The 20356-nt window shown below is 45.4% G+C and overlaps 1 protein-coding gene across 6 annotated transcripts in view; it reads right to left on the bottom strand.

The window, feature by feature from the left end:
* LOC140186210 (hemicentin-1-like) overlaps nucleotides 1-20356 on the bottom strand; it is a 449816-nt gene that overhangs the window by 186771 nt on the left and 242689 nt on the right. For all 6 annotated transcript variants that reach the window (XM_072240181.1, XM_072240182.1, XM_072240183.1 and 3 more), the window contains exons 46-50: nucleotides 17733-17900; nucleotides 15723-15836; nucleotides 13816-13902; nucleotides 7208-7399; nucleotides 1017-1190 (exon numbers count right to left, since the gene is read on the bottom strand). In XM_072240181.1, the coding sequence (XP_072096282.1) occupies nucleotides 1017-1190; nucleotides 7208-7399; nucleotides 13816-13902; nucleotides 15723-15836; nucleotides 17733-17900 (735 nt within the window). The remainder of the gene's footprint in view (nucleotides 1-1016; nucleotides 1191-7207; nucleotides 7400-13815; nucleotides 13903-15722; nucleotides 15837-17732; nucleotides 17901-20356) is intronic.

Genomic DNA, 20356 nt, shown 5'->3' with positions numbered 1-20356 from the left:
TTTCCTCATGGTTAACACTATCTTTAATAGCCCTGTTTCATATTTCCTCCATCAGCTCTAAAACCAAGATGATAGGAATTCCCATTCCATTTGTAAGAGCCAGAAGCAGTGGAGTGGCTAACCTTTATCTGTAACCTCAAAGCCAACAGAAATTCGCTCCAGGGAAGATTTTCCAGGGCCAACTGCCCGTACTGGATTGTCACAAATACTGAAAGATTTGAAAAATGAGCAGGTTCTTTTCTGACACCTCTGATGTCCTAATACCCTAAAGGCACAATGCAGAGGATGCCCTGTAGTGCTGCAACAGTCTCCTCAATGAGCTGTTCCATAGCAGGAATGTCATTTCAAAAATTGACTCAACCCTCTATGAATTAGAATCGGGTTTACTACCACCCACATATGTCATGAAATTTGATGCTTTTTATCAGCGGTAGAGTGCAATATATACACAAACTATAAATTACAGTAAGAAATATATATATGAAAATTAAATTAATCAAGTAGTGCAAAAAGAGAGCAAAGCTAGTGAGCTAGTGTTCATGTGTTGGCTCATTGTCCATTCAGAAAGAAGCCATTCCTAAAACATTGTGCTTTGGGCTCCTGTACCCCCGCTTTGATGGTGGCAAAGAGAAGAGGGCATGTCCTGGGTGATGGAGGTCCTTAATGATGGATGCCACCTTTTTGAGCTACTGCCTTTTGAAGATGTCCTCGATGCTAGGGAGACTAGTGCCCATGATGGAGCTGGCTAAATTTGCAACCTTCTGCAGCTTTTTACCATTCTGTGCAGTGGCCCCTCCATATCAGGTGGTGATGCAATCAATTAGAATGGTCTCCATGGTACCTCAGTAGAAATTTTCTGGAGTCTTTGGTGACATACCAAATCTCCTCAAACTCCTAATGAAGTGTACCCAGCGTCAATGTGTTTGGACCTTGTGGTACCATTTTATCAATGATTGCCCAACACCAAAGGCAGGAGCTTGCACTATTCACAGTGGAGAACCTGGACAGGAAATTACCTGGTAACAGGTGCATGTTTCTTGAAGCCTTGAAGGGAACCCCATCCTTCAGCCAGGTGATGGTTGGACTTGGATAGGCCACGGCCTCACACACCAACGAGGTGGGATTATTCACGATTACGACAACATCCTCTGGGGCACCATCTTCACCAACACTGGGTATTCTGGGAGCAACTGGGAAACAACGGAACGCGAAGAACTTTAGAAATAAGAGCAGGAGTCATGTCTGATCAGGATGTTAACTCCGTGCCACCTATCTGCTTTATCCCCACAACCCTTAAATCCCGGGCTATGCAAAAATCTGTCTAGCTGTGTCTTAAATGTATTGAATGAGGTGGCTCTACTGCTTCCCTGGGCAGATAATTCCACAGATTCACTACTCACTGGGAAAAGCATTTGATTCATTTATTTATTGAGATACAGTGCGGAATTAGCCCCTTCTGGCCCTTCGAGCCACACTGCCCAGCGATCCTCCCATTTAATCCTAGCCTAATCACGGGACAATTTACAATGACCAATTAACTCTCAACCAGTATGTCTTTGGACTGTGGGAGGAAACCCACACGGTCACGGGGAGAACATACAAACTCCTTACCGGTAGTGGTGGGAATTGAACCTGGGTCGTCTGTATTGTAAAGCATTGTGCTAACCTCTGCACTACCGTGCCACCCCGTCTCCACATCTTGGTCCTAAATTGATTCCCCTGAGTGCTGAGGCTATGTCCCCTAGTTCCAGTCTCACTGACCAGTGGAAACAACTTTCCTGCCTCCATTTTATCTATCTTTTTCATAATTTTATGTGTTTCTCCAAGTTCTCCTCTCGTCCTTCTGAATTCCAGTGTGTATAGTCTGAACTGACTCAATCTCTCATGATAAAATAACCCCCTCATCTCTAGAATCAATTTGACGAAAGGACACAAGGAAATAATCATAGCATCATTAGCATTTATACTCAGTAGCCACTTTATTAGGTGCACCTGCTTGTTAATGCAAATATCTAATCAGCCAATCATGTGGCAGCAACTTAGTACATAAAAGCATACAGAGATGGTTAAGAGATTCAGTTGTTGTTCAGACCAAGCATCAGAATGAGGAAGAAATGTGATCTAAGTGGCTTTGACTGTGGAATGATTGTTGGTGCCAGATGGGGTGGTCTGAATGTTTCAGAAACTGCTGATCTCCTGCAATTCTTCACACACAGATGTCTCTAAAGTTTAGAGAATGGTTCAACAAACAAAAAAAAATCCAGCGAATGGTAGATCTGTGGGCAAAAACACCTTGATAATGAAAGAGGAGAATGGCCAGACTGGTTCAAGCTGACAGGAAGGTGACAGCAACTCAAATAACCACGTGTTACAACAGTGGTGTGCAGAAGAGCATCTCTGAATGCACAACGTGTTGAACCTTGAAGTGGATGGGCTACAGCAAGAGAAGATCACACCAGGTTCCACTCCTGTACTTAATAAAGTAGCCACTGAGTGGATGGCACAATTGGAGAACTTTGAGGTATCTGCAGCGAGCAGTCTTCTCCACTGACACGCCACTGCAGTGTGACAGGAAAAGCAAGTATCTACACACTGTCCTCCAGTGAGGAAATAGTAAGTTTTGTTGACCATAAAGTGTAGCATCAGACCTCCCACATCCTCTTGTTTCTCTGTCCTCTTTGCACTGATTAAGCAGGGTCCCTGAGTGCACAACCTTTCTGGCTGGGTGTCTATGACCAGCACAGGGGTCGATGCTTGAACCTACATTGTGTATAAAGGCTGGAGAGTGAACGTAGGAGATATAATTAGCTAGTGTGCAGATGACAGGAAAATTAGAGTTGCAGTAGATAGTTGATTAGAGCTGAAGCACGATATAGGTCAGACACAAAGTTGGGCAGAACGTTGACAGATGGAATGTAATCCCAGTAAGTGTGAGATGATGCATTTCAGGAAGTCAAACAGGGGTAGGACAAGTTCTGTAAATGGTAGGTTACTCAGAAATGTTGATGACAAAGGGACCTTGGGGTTCAGGTCCATGGATTCCTGAATGTGGCAACACAGGTAGATAGAATGGTGATGAAGACATATAGAATGCTTGTCTTCATAGGTTGGGACATGGAATATAAGAGTTAGAATGTATTTCAGCTTTACAAAACACTAGTTAGACTGCTTTTGCTGCATCATGTGGATTTCTGGTTGCCACAATCTAAGAAGGTTGTGATTGCACTGGATAGAGAGAGAGTGCAGAGGAGATTCACTAGGATGTTTAGAGCTGAAGCAGGATATAGGTCAGACACAAAGGCTTTTTCCATTGAGAGTGGGGGAGATTCAAACAAGAGGACATGAGTTGAGAGTTAAAGGGCAAAAGTTTAGGGGTAACATGAGGGGAAACTTCTTTACTCAGAGAGTGGTAGCTGTGTGGAACAAGCTTCCAGCAGAAGTGGTTGAGGCAGGTTCGATGTTGTCGTTTAAAGTTAAATTGGACAGCTATATGGACAAGAAAGGAATGGAGGGTTATGGGCTGAGTGCAGGTCGGTGGGACTAGGAGAGAGTAAGAGTTCGGCACGGACTAGAAGGGCCGAGATGGCCTGTTTCCGTGCTGAAATAGTTATATGGTTGTATGATGTTGTCTTGAGGACATCAGTTATGGGGAGAGATTGGATAGATTGGGTTTGATGAAAGCTGAGGTGTGACCTAATGTCTCAACTGAGTGCCAGCAGAATGAAATACAATCATTATATTTGACGGACATCTAGATGGGCACTTGAACAGGTAAAGTGGAGCAGGATACAGGTATTGTGGCACAAGAGGGATTAGTGTAGGGTTGGTATGAACATGAAGGATCTGTTTCTGTGCTGTACAACTCTGGAGCTGACTCTCAGATTACTGCTGACAGGGAAGGACTGGGATCAATAACTGGATAGGAATGGGAATGAAAAGGGCAAAATGGATGGGGGAGGAATGGAGATGTTAGTGGGATGGGTGCCAAGAAAGGGTACAACTTGGGAACAGGGGAAAATTTGTTAACCAGAGCCCTGAGTCTGTGAATTTCTGTGAGTCTGCTGGGGAAGTTGAAGTCCAATATCTACAAATCTGAGTCCGAGACTGCTGGAGACCAAGGATGGACTGTCCTGTGATAGGAGGTCTCTGTATGTGCATGTGTAGGTGTCTGGGAGGGAGGAAAGGGGTTTGTTTTGCTGTTGCTGTTTTGTTGCTTGCTGTGTTCTGTGATCTTCTGTCGAACGTGGTGAGTGTGCTGTGTTGACGCTGATGCCGGAACCTGTGGTTCCACTTGCAGGCTGCACCCAGCACACCCTAGGGTGCGTCAGTCGTTAGCGCAAACATCATGTTTTATTATGCTAAATGTTTTGATGTACACGTGATAAATAAATCTGAGTCTCAAATCTTGAATGGTGGTGGAAATGGGCAAAGAGAGGAGTGGGGGCTGGATTAGGAAGATACTGTATGTATGGGAAGAAGGGAGATGGGAACAGGGATAAGTGAAAGAGTGGAAAATGAAGGAAGAACAGAGGAAGAAGGGGAAGGAATATGCAGGACACAAGGGAATGTGAGGGGAGCCACATCAATGGTATAGGAAGATGAACATAGTTATCTAACAGGTTCAGTGATCTCAATTTTTTGAACCAGAAATTGAAAAATCAGCAAAGAAGGTCTGTTGTCAGGCTTCACTGAAGGACAGGTTCTAGAGGACAATGTTCAGGGTGTATCTTCACCCGATTATCACACTTACATAAGACCTTAGAGTGAACCTGAAATCTATGAATTCCTCCTTTGAGAGGAAACCATAAATCCAGATCAACTATCCTGTGAGCTCTTGTAAACCAGCATCAATAACAACGAACTCAGCAATGTCCAGCTGATCACCCAACGATCAGAGAATCAGCATGCAACATCAGTGATGAAAACAGAGACAAGGAGAAGCAGGGTCCAAGAGTCAAAGGCTGAACTAAAACATAAAAGGTTCTTGTGGATATTATTTTGAAAGTCTATACCAAGTTGTGTATTTGAATGAGCTCACGACCGTTCAAATATATGCAACACATCTGATTCAGCTGTTCACAAGAGAACAAACCAGATGCTTTTGATTAAGACACCTCTAGCTTTACCACTTGGGTTTGGCATTCAGTACATTGTTATGTGATTAACTACATGTTCCGAATCGAGCTCCCACTGGAAAGTAACCACATCATAAACTTAGAATAATCAAGGATAACATTGGCATAGAGACAGAGACAGAGACAGACACATTGACAGATAGAGAGAGAAAAGGGAAGAAGAGGAGAGAGGGGTAGAGGGGGGAGAGAAGGGGGGGAGAGGGGGGAGAGGAGAGGGGGGAGAGGAGAGGGGAGAGAGAGGAGGGAGAGAGGATGGGGGAGAGAGAGGGGGTAGAGAGGAGGGAGGGGGGAGGGAGAGGAGGGAGGGAGGAGACAGAGGGGGAGACAGAGGGGGAGAGAGGGGGGTAGAGAGGGAGAGGGGGGTAGAGAAGGGAGGGAGAGGGGGGTAGAGAGGGGAGGGAGAGGGGGGTAGAGAGGGGAGGGAGAGGGGGCAGAGAGGGGAGGGGGAGGGAGAGGGGAGAGGGGGAGAGAGGGGAGGGGAGAGAGAAAAGGGAAGAAGAGGAGAGAGGGGTAGAGGGGGTCGAGAAGAGAGGGGGAGAGAGAGGGGGAGACAGAGGAGGAGAGAGGGGGGTGGAGAGGGAGAGGGAGAGGGGGGTAGAGAGGGAGGGGGGGTAGAGAGGGAGGGGGGGGTAGAGAGGGGAGGGAGAGGGGGGCAGAGAGGAGGGGGGAGGGGGAGAGGGGGAGAGAGGGGAGGGGAGAGAGAAAAGGGAAGAAGAGGAGAGAGGGGTAGAGGGGGTCGAGAAGAGAGGGGGAGAGGAGGGGGGAGAGAGGGGGGAGAGAGAGGGGGTAGAGAGAGAGGGGGTAGAGAGAGAGGGGGTAGAGAGGAGGGAGGGAGAGGGGGGAGGGAGGAGACAGAGGGGGAGAGAGGGGGGGAGAGAGGGGGGGAGAGAGGGAGAGGGGGGCAGAGAGGGGAGAGGGGGAGGGAGAGGGGGAGGGAGAGGGGGAGAGGGGGAGAGAGGGGAGGAGAGAGAGAAAAGGGAAGGAGGAGAGAGGGGTAGAGGGGGTTGAGAAGAGAGGGGGGAGAGAGAGGGGGGGAGAGAGAGGGGGAGACAGAGGGGGAGAGAGGGGGGTAGAGAGGGAGAAGGGGGTAGAGAGGGGAGGGAGAGGGGCGCAGAGAGAGGAGGGAGAGGGGAGGGAGAGGGGGAGAGGGGGAGAGAGGGGAGGGGAGAGAGAAAAGGGAAGAAGAGGAGAGAGGGGTAGAGGAGGTCGAGAAGAGAGGGGGGAGAGAGAGGGGAGGGGGAGAGGGGGGAGAGAGAGGGGAGGGGGAGAGGGGGGAGAGAGAGGGGAGGGGGGAGAGAGAGGGGAGGGGGAGAGGGGGGAGAGAGAGGGGAGGGGGAGAGGGGGGAGAGAGAGGAGGGAGAGGGAGGAGACAGAGGGGGAGAGAGGGGGTAGAGAGGGAGAGGGGAGAGGGGAAAGGGGAGAGGGGGGCAGAGAGGGGGAGGGAGAGGGGGAGGAGGAGAGGGAGGAGAGGGGGAGAGAGGGGAGGGGAGAGAGAAAGAGAAGGGAGAGGAGGAGAAAGAGAGGGGAGAGGAGGAGAGAGAGATAGAGAGACAACGGGGCAGAGAAACAGAGAGAGAGGGAAGGAGTAGAGGGAGTGAGAAAGAGAGAAAAAAGGAGAGAGAGGGAGGGAGAAAGTGAGGCAGAAAAATACAGACAGTATGAGTGAGGCAGAGGGGAGACAGAGAGAGAGAGAAGAGATAGTCAGTGGCTGAGAGGGGGCAGAATAACAGAGATAGATAGAGCTGGAGACAGGGAGTATGGGAGACAAACATCAGGAGACAGTGAGGGAGGGCAGCGAACCCTCAGGAGGAGGAGAGGAAAGGAAAGGCAGAGATGTTATATGAGAGTACTGCAGACAGACGGGGGAGGGTAAGAAAGATATAGAGCGAGAAAATCCTGAGAGAAGGCATCAATCTTTACTCAACAGTAGCCCTGCTGCAAATCAATTGGGATGAAGGAAACTAAAGACAGAAAGGTGGGCTGATGTTCGGGGGGGGGTGGGGGAAGGGATTTCAGGTAACTGGCATTGCGCTGTACCCAGTCCATCACAGAAGTGTGACAAAACTGCTCACCAAAAACACTGAGATGGTAGTTTTTAGATTTGTCCCCAACAGAGTTGGTTGCTAGGCAGGCATACTGTCCCGTGTGTGACAGGCTGGCATCCAGGATTTCCAGCAGGGATCCATCTGAAGAAGCGCGATAACCTGCGCTGGCGTTCAGGACATGGCCATTTTTCCACCAAGTAATGTGTGGTTTTGGATTGCCTAGGACGTAAAATAAACAGACATCAATATATCACAGGCTGCACCATATCTGCTTGTCAGATCAGCATTTTACACAACAGTGACATTAAATTGTGAACTGGAATGTGTTTACAGCATGAAGCACATTCAGAGCTCATTAAAACCATGTGGAGGAGATCGTGCTGTCTAGAGTATGTTACAAGCAGCACAATCCACAAGCTGGAGTCTATCACACAGACGTAGCTTGGTTGGAATAGCACAGCTGGTCCGTATACAGAGCTGCAGAGATCTGACAGATAAATATGACAGGGAGAATCGCCTCATCTTCTGTTCTTCCCTCTTGGCCTCTTACCTCTTCTCATCTGCCTATCATGCTCCCCCGGGTCCCCTCCTCCTTTCCTTTTCCCAATGGTCCATTCTCCTCTCCTATCAGATTCCTTCCTCTCCAGCCCTTTATTGACAATAAACTGGACTGGTCAAAGAACACTGAGGCTGTCTACAAGAAGGGTCAGAGCCGTCTCTATATCCTGAGGAGACTGAGGTCCTTTAACAACTGCCGGACGATGCTGAGGATGTTCTATGAGTCTGTGGTGGCCAGTGCTATCATGTTTGCTGTTGTGTGCTGGGGCAGCAGGCTGAGGGTAGCAGAGATCAACAGAATCAACAATCTCATTCGTAAGGCCAGTGATGTTGTGGGGATGGAACTGGACTCTCTCACGGTGGTGTCTGAAAAGAGGATGCTGTCCAAGTTGCATGCCATCTTGGACAATGTCTCCCATCCACTACATAATGTACTGGTTGGGCACAGGAGTACATTCAGCCAGAGACTCATTCCACCGAGATGCAGCACAGAGCATCATAGGAAGTCATTCCTGCCTGTGGCCATCAAACTTTACAACTCCTCCCTTGGAGGGTCAGACACCCTGAGCCAATAGGATGGTCCTGGACTTATTTTCTGGCATAATTTACATATTACTATTTAACTATTTATGGTTTTATTACTATTTATTATTTATGGTGCAACTGTAACGAAAACCAATTCCCCCCGGGATCAATAAAGTATGACTATGACAATTCCTTCCTCTCCAGCCCTTTATCTTTCCTACCCACCAGGCTTCATCTATCACCTTCTAGCTGTCCTCCTTCTCCTCTCCCCACTATTTAATTCGGACGTCTTCCCCCTTCTTTTCCAGTCCTGATGAGGGGCCTCGGCCTGAAATGTCGACTGTTCACTCTTTTCCATAGTTGCTGCCTGGCCTGCCGAGTTCCTCCAGCGTCTTGTGTGTGTTGTTTTGGATTTCCAGCATTTGCACAGTCTCTCATGTTTATGATTTGCACCTCATAGTTATCTTGAAGACTACACCATACACAGTGCGTTTGGTCGACACTAAACTGATCCTCACTTGATCTATTAAAATATCAGGTACTGTGATGACAAAATGTACTTTTCCTTTCATCGCCGGTCTAACCAGTGGAACATCCTGAGCACATCAATCATCACACAGTATCCAGAACTAGTTCACAGTAAAGATATTGGTAGGCTAATAGACTAGCACAGTAGTGTAGTGGTTAGCATCTGGCTGTAAGATCGGGATTCAACGTTAGAGTCATGCTTTACTGCACCAGCTGTAGGATCTGGGTTCAACTCCCCCCGCTGTCTGGAAGGACTTTCTTCCTTCTCCCTGTAACTGTGTGGGTTTCCTCCAGGTGCTCTGGTGTCCTCCCACATTCCAAACACACATGGTTAGGGTCACCAAGTGTGTGGGTGTGGGGCTTGCTTTGCTGTTGCTCGCCATGCTCTGTGTTGTTCCGCCAGGCACGGTGGGCATGCAGTGTTGGAGCCAGAATGTGAGCTGTCCTCAGCACAATCATGGGCTGCATTGCTTGTTAACGTAAACGACACATTTCACTGTATGTTTCAATGTACCTGTGATAAATACGTAAATCCAAATCTGTATTGTATCTCATTGGGAGCTGGGAGCAGAAACTGAAACTCTCAGAGGCTGCAACAGATCAACTGAGTATATCGTGCTGGGACTGACACAGGGCACCCTGATAATGCTCTTCTGTAAACCTCAACTTTATTGTGACTTTCAAAAGCAGTGTTGAAGTTTACTGCCATTAAATGGAAGTAAGGTAATTTCTAGCAACACACATCAAAGTTGCTGGTGAACGCAGCAGGCCAGGCAGCATCTCTAGGAAGAGGTACAGTCGACGTTTCGGGCCGAGACCCTTCGTCAGGACTAACTGAAGGAAGGGCTAGTAAGAGATTTGGGAGCTCCCCCTCCCACTTTCAAATCTCTTACTAGCTCTTCCTTCAGTTAGTCCTGACGAAGGGTCTCGGCCCGAAACGTCGACTGTACCTCTTCCTAGAGATGCTGCCTGGCCTGCTGCATTCACCAGCAACTTTGATGTGTGTTGCTTGAGTTCCCAGCATCTGCAGAATTCCTCATGTTTAATGTAATTTCTAGCCCAGAATGGTTTAGTCTGAGTGGTATGGTTCTGTTTTGTTGTGCTTAAATGTCTAAGAGACACTCAGTGACTGCAAAAGTAATCTGATCTTTGAATACCAATCAGTTCCTGGATAAGAACTAGCTCAGCTGCTCCCCTAAAGTTACTTTAATTAAGAATGAAGATACCTTGCATGCAACATGCAACATGGAACATGAGATATGAAATATGGAACAGAACCAGACAGGCCATTTGATCCAAGATGCTGTGTTGATCTTGATGCCAATTTATAATAAGTGTCCTCTCTTCCTCCGTATCATCCCTATCCCTCCATTCCTTTCATATTTATCATATTCAACACAGAATAATAGAACAGCACAGAAGAGTACAGACCCTTCAGCCCGGGATGTTGTATCAGCCTTTTAGCCTCCAAAATCCATCGAATGCTTACCTCCCACATGGCCCTCCATTTTTCTTTCATCCAACAAAATTCTCTGTACTTAAACAAGAGAAAGTCTGCAGATGCTGGAATTCCAAAGCAACACACACAATATTCAGGAGGAACTCAGCAGGTCAGGCAGCATCCATGGAAATTAATAGACAGTCAACATTTCGGGCTGAGACCATTCTTCAGGACTGCTCTTAATATATAACCATATAACAACTACAGCACAGAAACAGGCCATCTCAGCCCTTCTAGTCCGTGCCGAACTCTTACTCTCACCTAGTCCCACCAACCTGCACTCAGCCCATAACCCTCCATTCCTTTCCTGTCCACATAGTTGTCCAGTTTAACTTTAAACGACAACATCGAACCTGCCTCAACCACTCCTGCTGGAAGCTCGTTCCACACAGCCATCATTCTCTGAGTAAAGAAGTTCCCCCTCATGCTACCCCTAAACTTTTGCCCTTTAACTCTCAACTCACGTCCTCTTGTTTGAATCTCCCCTACTCTCAATGGAAAAAGCCTATCCACGTCAACTTTATCTATCCCTCTCATAATCTTAAATACTTCTATCAAGTCCCCCCTCAACCTTCTACGTTCCAAAGAATAAAGACCCAACTTGTTCAACCTTTCTCTGTAACTTAGGTGATGAAACCCAGGTAACATTCTCGTAATCCTTCTCTGTACTCTCTCTATTTTGTTGACATCTTTCCTATAATTTGGTGACCAGAACTGTACACAATACTCCAAATTTGGCCTTACCAATGCCTTATACAATTTCAACATTACATCTCAACTCCTATACTCAATGCTCTGATTTATAAAGGCCAGCATACCTAAAGCTTTCTTCACCACCCTATCCACATGAGATTCCACCTTCAGGGGACTATGCACCATTATTCCTAGATCCCTCTGTTCTACTGCATTCTTCAATGCCCTACCATTTACCATGTATGTCCTATTTTGATTAGTCCTACCAAAGTGTAGCACCTCAGATTTATCAGCATTAAACTCCATTTGCCATCTTTCAGCCCACTCTTCTAACGGGCCTAAATCTCTCTGCAAGCTTTGAAAACCTACTTCATTATCCACAACTCCACCTATCTTGGTATCATCTGCATACTTACTCATCCAATTTACCGCCACATCATCCAGATCATTAATTAATATGACAAATAACATTGGACCCAGTACAGATCCCTGAGGTACACCACTAGTCACCGGCCTCCAATCTGACAAGCAGTTTTCCACCACCACTCTCTGGCAACTCTCATCCAGCCACTGCTGAATCCATTTTACTACTTCAATATTATTACCTAACGATTGAACCTTCCTAACCAACCTTCCGTATGGGACCTGAATTATCTTGGTTCCTTGCCCCTTTATTATCATAGAACATAAAATAGCACAGCAACAGTTCAGGCCCTTGGGCCTATGATGTTGTGCCAACCTTATAACCTACTCTAAGATTAATCTAACATTTCCCTCTAGACACCCCTCCAGTTTTCATTCATCCATGTGCCTGCCTAGGAGTTCTTAAATGTCTCAGTTATGAGTTTATCTAAGGTCTCCTAAACTCCACCAAATTGTCTGTTTCCACAACTATCCCTACTAACCCATACCAGGCACCTACCCCACTCTGTATAAAAAAAAACTTGCCCCTCACATCACATTTAAACTTCTCCCCTCTAACCTTTAAAAATATGTCCTCTGGTATTTTACATTTTTATCCTGTGAAGTTAAATTTTCCTTTGTGTCACTGGAATTATTTCAATTTCTCTCTCAGTTTCCTCCTTTACATAAATTTCATAGCTGAAAGAGCGAAGGGGTATTTGTCCAACAACCTGCTGTGGAAGTGAACGGTTGTGGTACATACTGCGGTCTGCATGACTCCAAGTAAAATTTAACTTTGGCAAGTTTTCCCATCTTTCCACTCCCAGCAGCACTGTTGAGATCACGATCTTAACCAGCAGGGACTTGTGGGCAAAGGTACCCGTTCCTTGTCACCTCGTTTACCAAAAATGCCCTGTAGCAATGCGTCAGCCTCAAAATAGTTGTGATTTATGGTGAGTAACAAAAATTTCTTAAGCCTTGGCAAGCTCTATTCAACAGTTAATTTTGGCATGCTTCCTCCTTACAGGGGAAGGTGCAATATAATTTATTATCAAGGTTCCTATATGTGTCCATATACAAGCCTGAGATATGTTTTCTTGTGGGCACACACAGTAATTCCAAGAAACTCAATAGAATCAATGAAAACATGAGGAATTCTGCAGATGCTGGAAATTCAAGACCACACCCAACAGGACGGACAAGCAACTACTATGCAAAGAACACCAAACTGTGCAAACCCGAAAGAAAAAAAAGTGATAAATAAATATCAAGAACATAAGATGAAGATTCCTTAAACTGACATCCATAAGTTGTGGAAACAATTCAGCGATTGGGCAAGTGAAGTTGAGTGGTTAATCCCTTTGGTTCAGGAGCCTGATGGTTGAGGGATAACTTGGGTCCTGAGGCTCCTGGACCTTCTTCCTGATGACAGCAGTAAGAAGAGAGCATAGTCTGGCAAGTGGGGGTCCTTGTTGATGGATGCTGCTTTCCTGCGACAACGCCCTGGGTAGATGTGCTCGTGGTGGGGAGGACTTTACCCGTGACGGACTGGGCCGTGTCCACTACTTTCTGTAGGATCCTCTGTTCAAGGGCACTGGTGTTTCCGTACCAGGCCGTGATGCGACCAGTCAACGTGCTCTCCACCATACGTTCATAGAAGTTTGTTAAAGTTTTAGATGCCATACTGGATCTTCACAAACTTCTAAGGAAGAAGAGGCGCTGCTGTGCTTTCTTCATAATTGCACTTGCTCGTTGGGCCCAGGGCAGATCCTCTGAAATGATAACACCGAGGAACTTAAAAGTTGCTGATCTTCTCGGTCTCTGATACCCCAATGAGGACTGGCTCATGGAGCTCTAGTTTCCTCCAGCTGAAGTCAACAATCAGCTCCTTGGTCTTGCTGACATTGAGCGAGACGTTGTTATTACTATTTTGTTTATTTCATTGATTCGATGGTGTTTCTTTGTATTTACTGTGAATGCCCACAAGAAAATGAATCTCAGGGTAGTATATGGTGATATTTATGTACGTTGACAATAAACTTATTCATAGGAAGTCACCCTTTTTCCTGTGGGGATGCGACAGATCTCATTCCCTACTTCTGGAATATGGATGCCCGTTAAAATCAGAAAAGTTGGGCTCCTAGGATGGGCAACTGGCTTCCTGGCAGAAGTGTGTGCTGGGTAATTGCTACTAGTCAGGGCAAATTGAGAGAGCAGGCCTTATTGGCCACCATCCAGCTAACCCCGAGACTGACCCCAAAATGGTTCCATAATAGATCAGCACTCAGACATGGTCAGTAACCTTGTTTGTGAGGGAGAGCCGGGTTACAGAGCACGTTCTTGGCCTTAGAAGTGTAAAGGGGGCAAGCGTTCAGAAGTACTGAGCTAATGTCTTTACTCCAACTGGAATGCTCTGGCTCAGACTCACCTGTGCTCAGGCAGGTCAGGTTGGCGTTCTCCCCTTCTTTGATATGAATCTTCTTCACCAGGTCTTCACTTAGAATGCTGGGAGGACCTGCACAAAAGGGCACATTTTGCTCTGTCACAGCAGACTTTTCAGGCCTCCTAATGTGCTCAACCCATCACCACTATCAGCCGTCCTCTCTGACACAGTTCAACCAAACTCCCCTGACTTGTCCCTTCCTTTACAGAACACCCCTGCTTTGTGTTTGATCATCTCTTCTAACTCCTCAGTTGCTCCAATCCTCTTCCTTGATCAGCCTGGAACCTCTGCTATACCAAGTTCAACTGATATCTCACATATTTATGTACTTTGATCCTTTCATACATCAACACTGTCAATAGAACGATCAGGCTCTCTGACTCAAAAGACGTCATTAGGAAATAAAGCAATAGACATTGAATATTGTCAATTGTAATGCCTTCTTGAGGGCTTCCATCATCAGAGACCCCCACCACCCAGGTCATGCTCTCTTCTCACTGCTGCCATCAGGAAGGAGGTACAGGAATCTTAGGATTCACATTACGAGGCTTAGAAACAGTTACTACCCATTAACCATCAAGCTCTTGAAACAGAGGGGTTAACTTCACTCACCCCATCAGTAAACACGTGGAGCCCAACCCAGTCTGAGGGGGTTATAGTACTTTGTCTGTTGGTAATCTGCAGAAGGCCACTCAGCCCTTCAAATCTGTTCAGCCATTTAGTAAGATTGTGCTTGATCTGAACTTTAACTCTATCCATCTAACAGGACTATCTGTTCAACTATCTGCTTGTTAAACTTCTACTGTTGACACTCCTGACATACAGCAAATAAGACAATTCTGAGAGCGGAGGGGAAGTGAAGGCAAGTGGAAAGATTTAGCAATAGTCTGAGTGGGAGGATGAACATTACCAGGACAGAAGACCATGATGTTGAATTTTGGGATGTGTGTTGCAGCAGTCTGACATCTTCCTCTGGAGAATGTAACAGGAATGGATAAGATATGAACACAAGAGGTTCTGCAGTTGCTGGAAATCCAGAGCAACACACACAAAATGCTGGAGAAACTCAAGAAGGTCAGGCAGCATCTATGAAAATGGACAAAGAGCCGACGTTTTGGGCTGAGACCCTTTATCAGGGCTGGAAAGGAAGGGGAGAGATGCCAGAATAAAAAAGTCGGGAGTGGAGGGAGGACAAGCTTGAAGGTGATTGGTGAAGCCAGATGGTCGGGGATGGTGAAGGGTTGGAGAAGAAAGAATCTGATGGGAGAGGAGAGTAAACCATGGGAGAAAAGGGAAGAAGGAGAGGCACCTGAGGAAAGAACAGAAATAATTAACAAGAGTTTGCCTCTTTATCAAATGCAAATTGGTGTTATCTGGGTCAACTTTTGATATCTTCAGAAAGGAAGGAACTTTATAATGAAAAAAATAGTGAAATCAAGAGAAAACCAGGTTCTATTTCTGTGCATTTTACAGGGGTATCATGAGTTCATATAGCACAATCCCAAACTACATCTCAAACTTTTCCTTTCCTTTCATTTTTTCCTCTTTCTGTCGCGGTTCAAAAGCTGTTCTATAATTCTAACCTTTCTTGCTGTAGTGAAAGATCATCAGTGATAAAGCTAAATTTGCTGTTTTATGTTGGGACTCCATAGCTAAACCACCTGTTAATGGTTCTAATGATAGCTCATCAGCCTTAAACAGTAACTATTTCCATCTCCAAAGAATTTGCTGTTTAATTAGAGAATTTTCTTTTCTTTTCATTTGGATTTACAGGACCTACAATAATTTTGTTTTGCTTCACACAAATATTACTCATTTCAGAGTTCACATAAAATACCTAGAAATGAAGAAAGATAAATTATTGAATAAAATCCTCTATAGTTCTGCCTTACTCAGTACATCAAGGTGAAAACTCTTCTTGGCTTCCCCTGCGGTGTTATTGACCACACAGCCATAGTGGCCAGCATCTCCCTCAAGCACACGGGTCAGTTTGAGGGTCTGTCCACCTTGGAAAGAGGGAGGAAGGATCATAAATAACTAAAGCAGGAAACCAAACCTATAGTTAACAACTTCTGTGCAAACTTGAACTTAACAAGAGGAGCCAGAGTGGAAAAGATTAATTGAGTAACACCTGCAAATTTTTTAGAAACTGGAGCATTGCCTGAAGGATGTAACTATAGGTTACAAGTAAGCTGATGATGAAAACCTAACACCGACAATGCATTGTCTAACAGTTCATGAAGCGGCAGGATAGCCTTTGCCCCAGATTTGACCGTAGAATTTTCCCTCAGTTTCCAGACTTGTGCGGGGTACACCGATGGCCAGTCATTTCAGTACCACAAAGCTGAAGGGGAGAGCTTCTGATCCCTACTCCACAGCATAGAAGCACCTGATTGGCCAATTTCAGGTGGTAGACAGCGAGGATGGCTCACTCTCCTCCCTGTTGGCAGGACCAAGTTGAACTAGCGGAGCTGCAGATCTCTGCTGCACTGAATTCAGCATTTCCAGATGATCCGGGGAGGAGTTGATGGCTGACACATTGTTCTCCGCTGGAAGCCCACCCGTCTCACAACTACAGTGTTACTCAGCTGCTGTCTGCGTGGAATTTACAAGGACAAGTGCTGTCTGGCAGTCTCTTAGTGTCTCTCCCTCTGACAACTTTGATTTCCTCCCACGTGCCAAACACATGCTGGCTATTAAGTTAATTGGCTCCCCAAAATCATATATCAGCATAGGTGAAGGATTAGGTTCAGGAAAATAAGTGGGGGAATGGGAATGATGTGATTGCGTAGATTTAGTGGGCTGAATAGTGGCTTCTTATGACATAAGGAAATATGGGAAAAAGAAGGTGAGAATCCATACCTTTGGAATAAAACAGGAGAAACCAGACCAGAAGATTGTCTGAGCTCTGCATTCACTCATTTTCATTTGCAGGCTCACAAATGGTTAATTGCAGAGAAGCACAGCTCACTCTGTAACATTAATTAATATCTAACCACCCCTTACTTTTCAGATTCCAGCCACTTTTAATTCTGAATATTTGGCAGACATCAAAAGGTTGATTTATTTCTCCTTACGTGTACAGTAACAGAAAAAATATTACCAAATGAGAGGCTTAGCTAATGTGAGATTTATTCCAATGTCAGGTACTACCAGGTGTTAGCCTCAGGCTGAGGAGCAAATTAAACCAATAGATGTTGAGCAGCCAGAGACTCCCCATCAGCATTGTTGACATGTGGCATAAAAACTACATGTTCCTGTATACACGCGTGTGTGTGTGTGTGTGTGTGTGTGTGCCTGTGCGCTTGTATGTATTTATGTATAGACACTGATGTGTTCGCAAGTGTATGTCTGCAAGTGCACAAACATTAAGACATTTTTTTGTGTGTGTGTGTGTCTGTCTGTCTCTTTGAGTGTGTGTCTGTCTGTCTCTTTGTGTGTGTGTGTTTGTCTCTATCTGTGCGAGTCTGTCTGTCTGTCTCTTTGTGTATGTGAGTCTGTCTGTCTGTCTCTTTGTGTGTGTCTGTCTCTTTGTGTGTGTGAGTGTATGTGTGTGTGTGTGTGTGTGTGTGTCTGTCTGTCTTTTTGTGTGTCTGTGTATAATACACACACAGATGTCTGCAAGCATTTTCCATAATCTACAATGTTAGGTGATTTGTTGACAATTCACATGACCCAAGGGTCATCTCTGAACAAGATATCTTTGTGACTCAGGGGTCACATTTAAAGCTGAGGAATTTACTTTACATGATTTGCTCAGAGTGACTGAGTACGCCATCATTACCAGCAATGAACACCACCACTCTTCTCCGATGCAAAGTCCATGTAAAATCCACAGCGTATTAAGGATATATTTCTAAAAAAAGAGACTTCTGAAAATGGAAGGTTTGTTCATGTCTTACCAGAGAGCACTTGCATCCTACTGTTGGGAACCACAGGTGATCCATTTCTGGACCAGCTAAAGGTCGGTGGTGGGAAGCCTGTGGCCTCACAGATCAGAGTGATGGAGCTGCTGAGGAGTGTACTGACATTTTCCAGAGATCCCGACTCCCCGACGATAACTGGAGGGACTGATCACAAACACACACAGTTCAGCTGTCAGCCAGCTGAGGAACACCAGACAGCAATGCAGCCCCTTGCTAGACATTTCTTCCTCCTGTCTAAGTACTGTATTGGTACTGTTAGATCCTGATGCTTTTGCGATCCAAAGGTTCTTCGAAAGTCAAGAATGGAACATAAAACTTGTAGCTTATGGCCAATTAACCGTTACAAGAAGTTTTGAGAGAAACAAAGAAAAAAAGAGACTAGAAGTAGTTGTAATTTTCTCATACCAGTCTAGAGATAAGCAGAAATTCCATTCTTATCAGTTAACCAATAAGATAGCCAGATTCAAATAATGTGATACCCGCTACTGAAATTAAGAAGTTTCCAGAAAAATACAGAAGCAATTACTGGAAAAATCTTTGAAAAATCACATGTATGTAGGTGCTTATATAAAAATACAAGCAAATATAGGAAGGTTAAATTGCAAGAAAAGTAAAAACTCTACAACCTAAACCAACAGTGTTGGTTTAGCACAGTAGCATAGTGGTTAGCACAATACCTTAAAGTACAGGTGGCCCAGGCTCACTTCCCACTACTGCCCGTAAGGAGTTTGTACGTTCTCCCCGTGACCTCTTGGGTTTCCTCCCACAGTCCAAAGACATACTGATCGATAAGATGTTTGCTCATTGTAAATTATCCCGTAATTAGGCTAGGATTAAATTGGGTAATGGCGGGGCAGTGCGGCTCAAAGGACTGGAAGGACCTGTTTCACAATGTATCTCAATAAAATTTTTATAAAAATATTGCCACATGTACTAAGATACAGCGAAAAGCTTGTCTTACATACTGTTGTGCACTGTTTATATAAATCTCAAAAATGGAATGTTTTTTCTTAAATTAAGAACGCTTTGAATTGCACACCTCAGACCATGCCACTTTCTTTGATTTTAGGTCTTCTTACCAAAGCTCAAAGCAAAATGTTTATGCACTCTGAACCCCACAGAGTTTCGCACGCTGGACAGGCTGTATTACAGGGTGTGGCACATAACAGGATGAGCCACAGTCTGGTTCTGAGAAGAACCCTCAAGTCTGTCACACGTAGGGCACCTCAGAGCATGGGGTCAGAAAAGCCAAGGGTGTAGCGTATACCAGATAGTACACACTCAGTGGCCACTTTATTAGGTACAGGAGGTTCGGTTGTACGAGTCACAACCAGTGAACGTAGCTCACATGGAGCCATAAAACACTAATAATAACACTAATTACAAGTGCTACTTACCTGCTCATTACGGCAACAAAGAGGCCATTCTGGCCATCGAGTCTATGCTGGCTCACAGCAGAGCAATCCCATCAGTCCCATTCCCCCGTGATTTACTTTCCATGTCTGCAACTTACTCCTTCTCACATATTCATCAACTCCCTTTTGATTTGTTCCCATTTGTCTACTCTAAGAGGTGATCCATTAAACTTAGGATGTGGGAGAAAATGGTTTGTGGGTATAAATGCGTGTTTGAGTCAATCTGACCATTCTCCACTGACCTCCCTCATTAACAAGGAGGTTTTGCTCACAGAACTGCCGTTTGCTGGATGATGTTTTTCTGCACCATTCTCAGTAAACTCTAGAGAGGGCTTCCAAACCTGGGGTCCACAGACTCCTTGCTTAATGGGTTTGGTCTATGGCATAAAAAAAGGTTGAGAACTCCTGCTTGAGACTGTTGTGTGTGAAAACAAGAGCGAGAATACAAGAGCAGGGGTGTAATGTTGAGGCACCGGTGAGGCCTCACTTTGAGTATTGTGAACAGTTTTGGGCTCCTCATCTAAGAAGAGATGTGCTGGCATTGGAGAGGGTTCAGAGGAGGTTCACAGGGATGATTCCAGGAATGAAAGGGTTTTCATACCAGGAACATTTGATAGCTCTGGGTCTGTAGTCACTGGAATTTAGAAGGATAAGGGGGATCTCATTGAAGCCTTCCGAATGTTGAAAGGCCGAAAGAGACTAAATGCGGGAGGATGTTTCCCTCGGTGGGGAAGTCGAAGACAAAAGGGGACAGCTTCAGGCTAGAGAGTGTCCATTTAAAACAAGGTTGTGGAGAAATTCCTTCAGCAAGACAGTGGTGAATTTGTGGAATTTATTACTACAGGCAGCTGTGGAGGACAGGTCACTGGGTATATTTAAGGCAGAGCTTTGTAGGTTCGTGATTGGACACAGCATCAAAGGTTACGGGGAAAAGGCTGGGGAGTGGGGCTGAGGAGGGGAAAAAAAGGATCAGCCAGGATTGAGTGACTTGATGGCCTAATTCTTCTCCTATGTTTTATGGTCTTAAAATCACAACAACACTGACATAGTCACAAGAAAAACATGCATACTGAAAACAATCCAAGGTCAGGATTGAATCCAGATCTCTGGATCTGAGAGGAAGAAGAATTATCAGCTGCACCACAATGCCTTGAGCCCTACCCCATGGGTCTTGATAATATTAAC

The sequence above is a fragment of the Mobula birostris genome, chromosome 22, assembly GCF_030028105.1.
Source record: "Mobula birostris isolate sMobBir1 chromosome 22, sMobBir1.hap1, whole genome shotgun sequence".
Classification (NCBI taxonomy): Eukaryota; Metazoa; Chordata; class Chondrichthyes; order Myliobatiformes; family Myliobatidae; genus Mobula; species Mobula birostris.
Note: the sequence above shows the minus strand (reverse complement) of the source record. Positions and strands in the feature narration are given on the sequence as shown.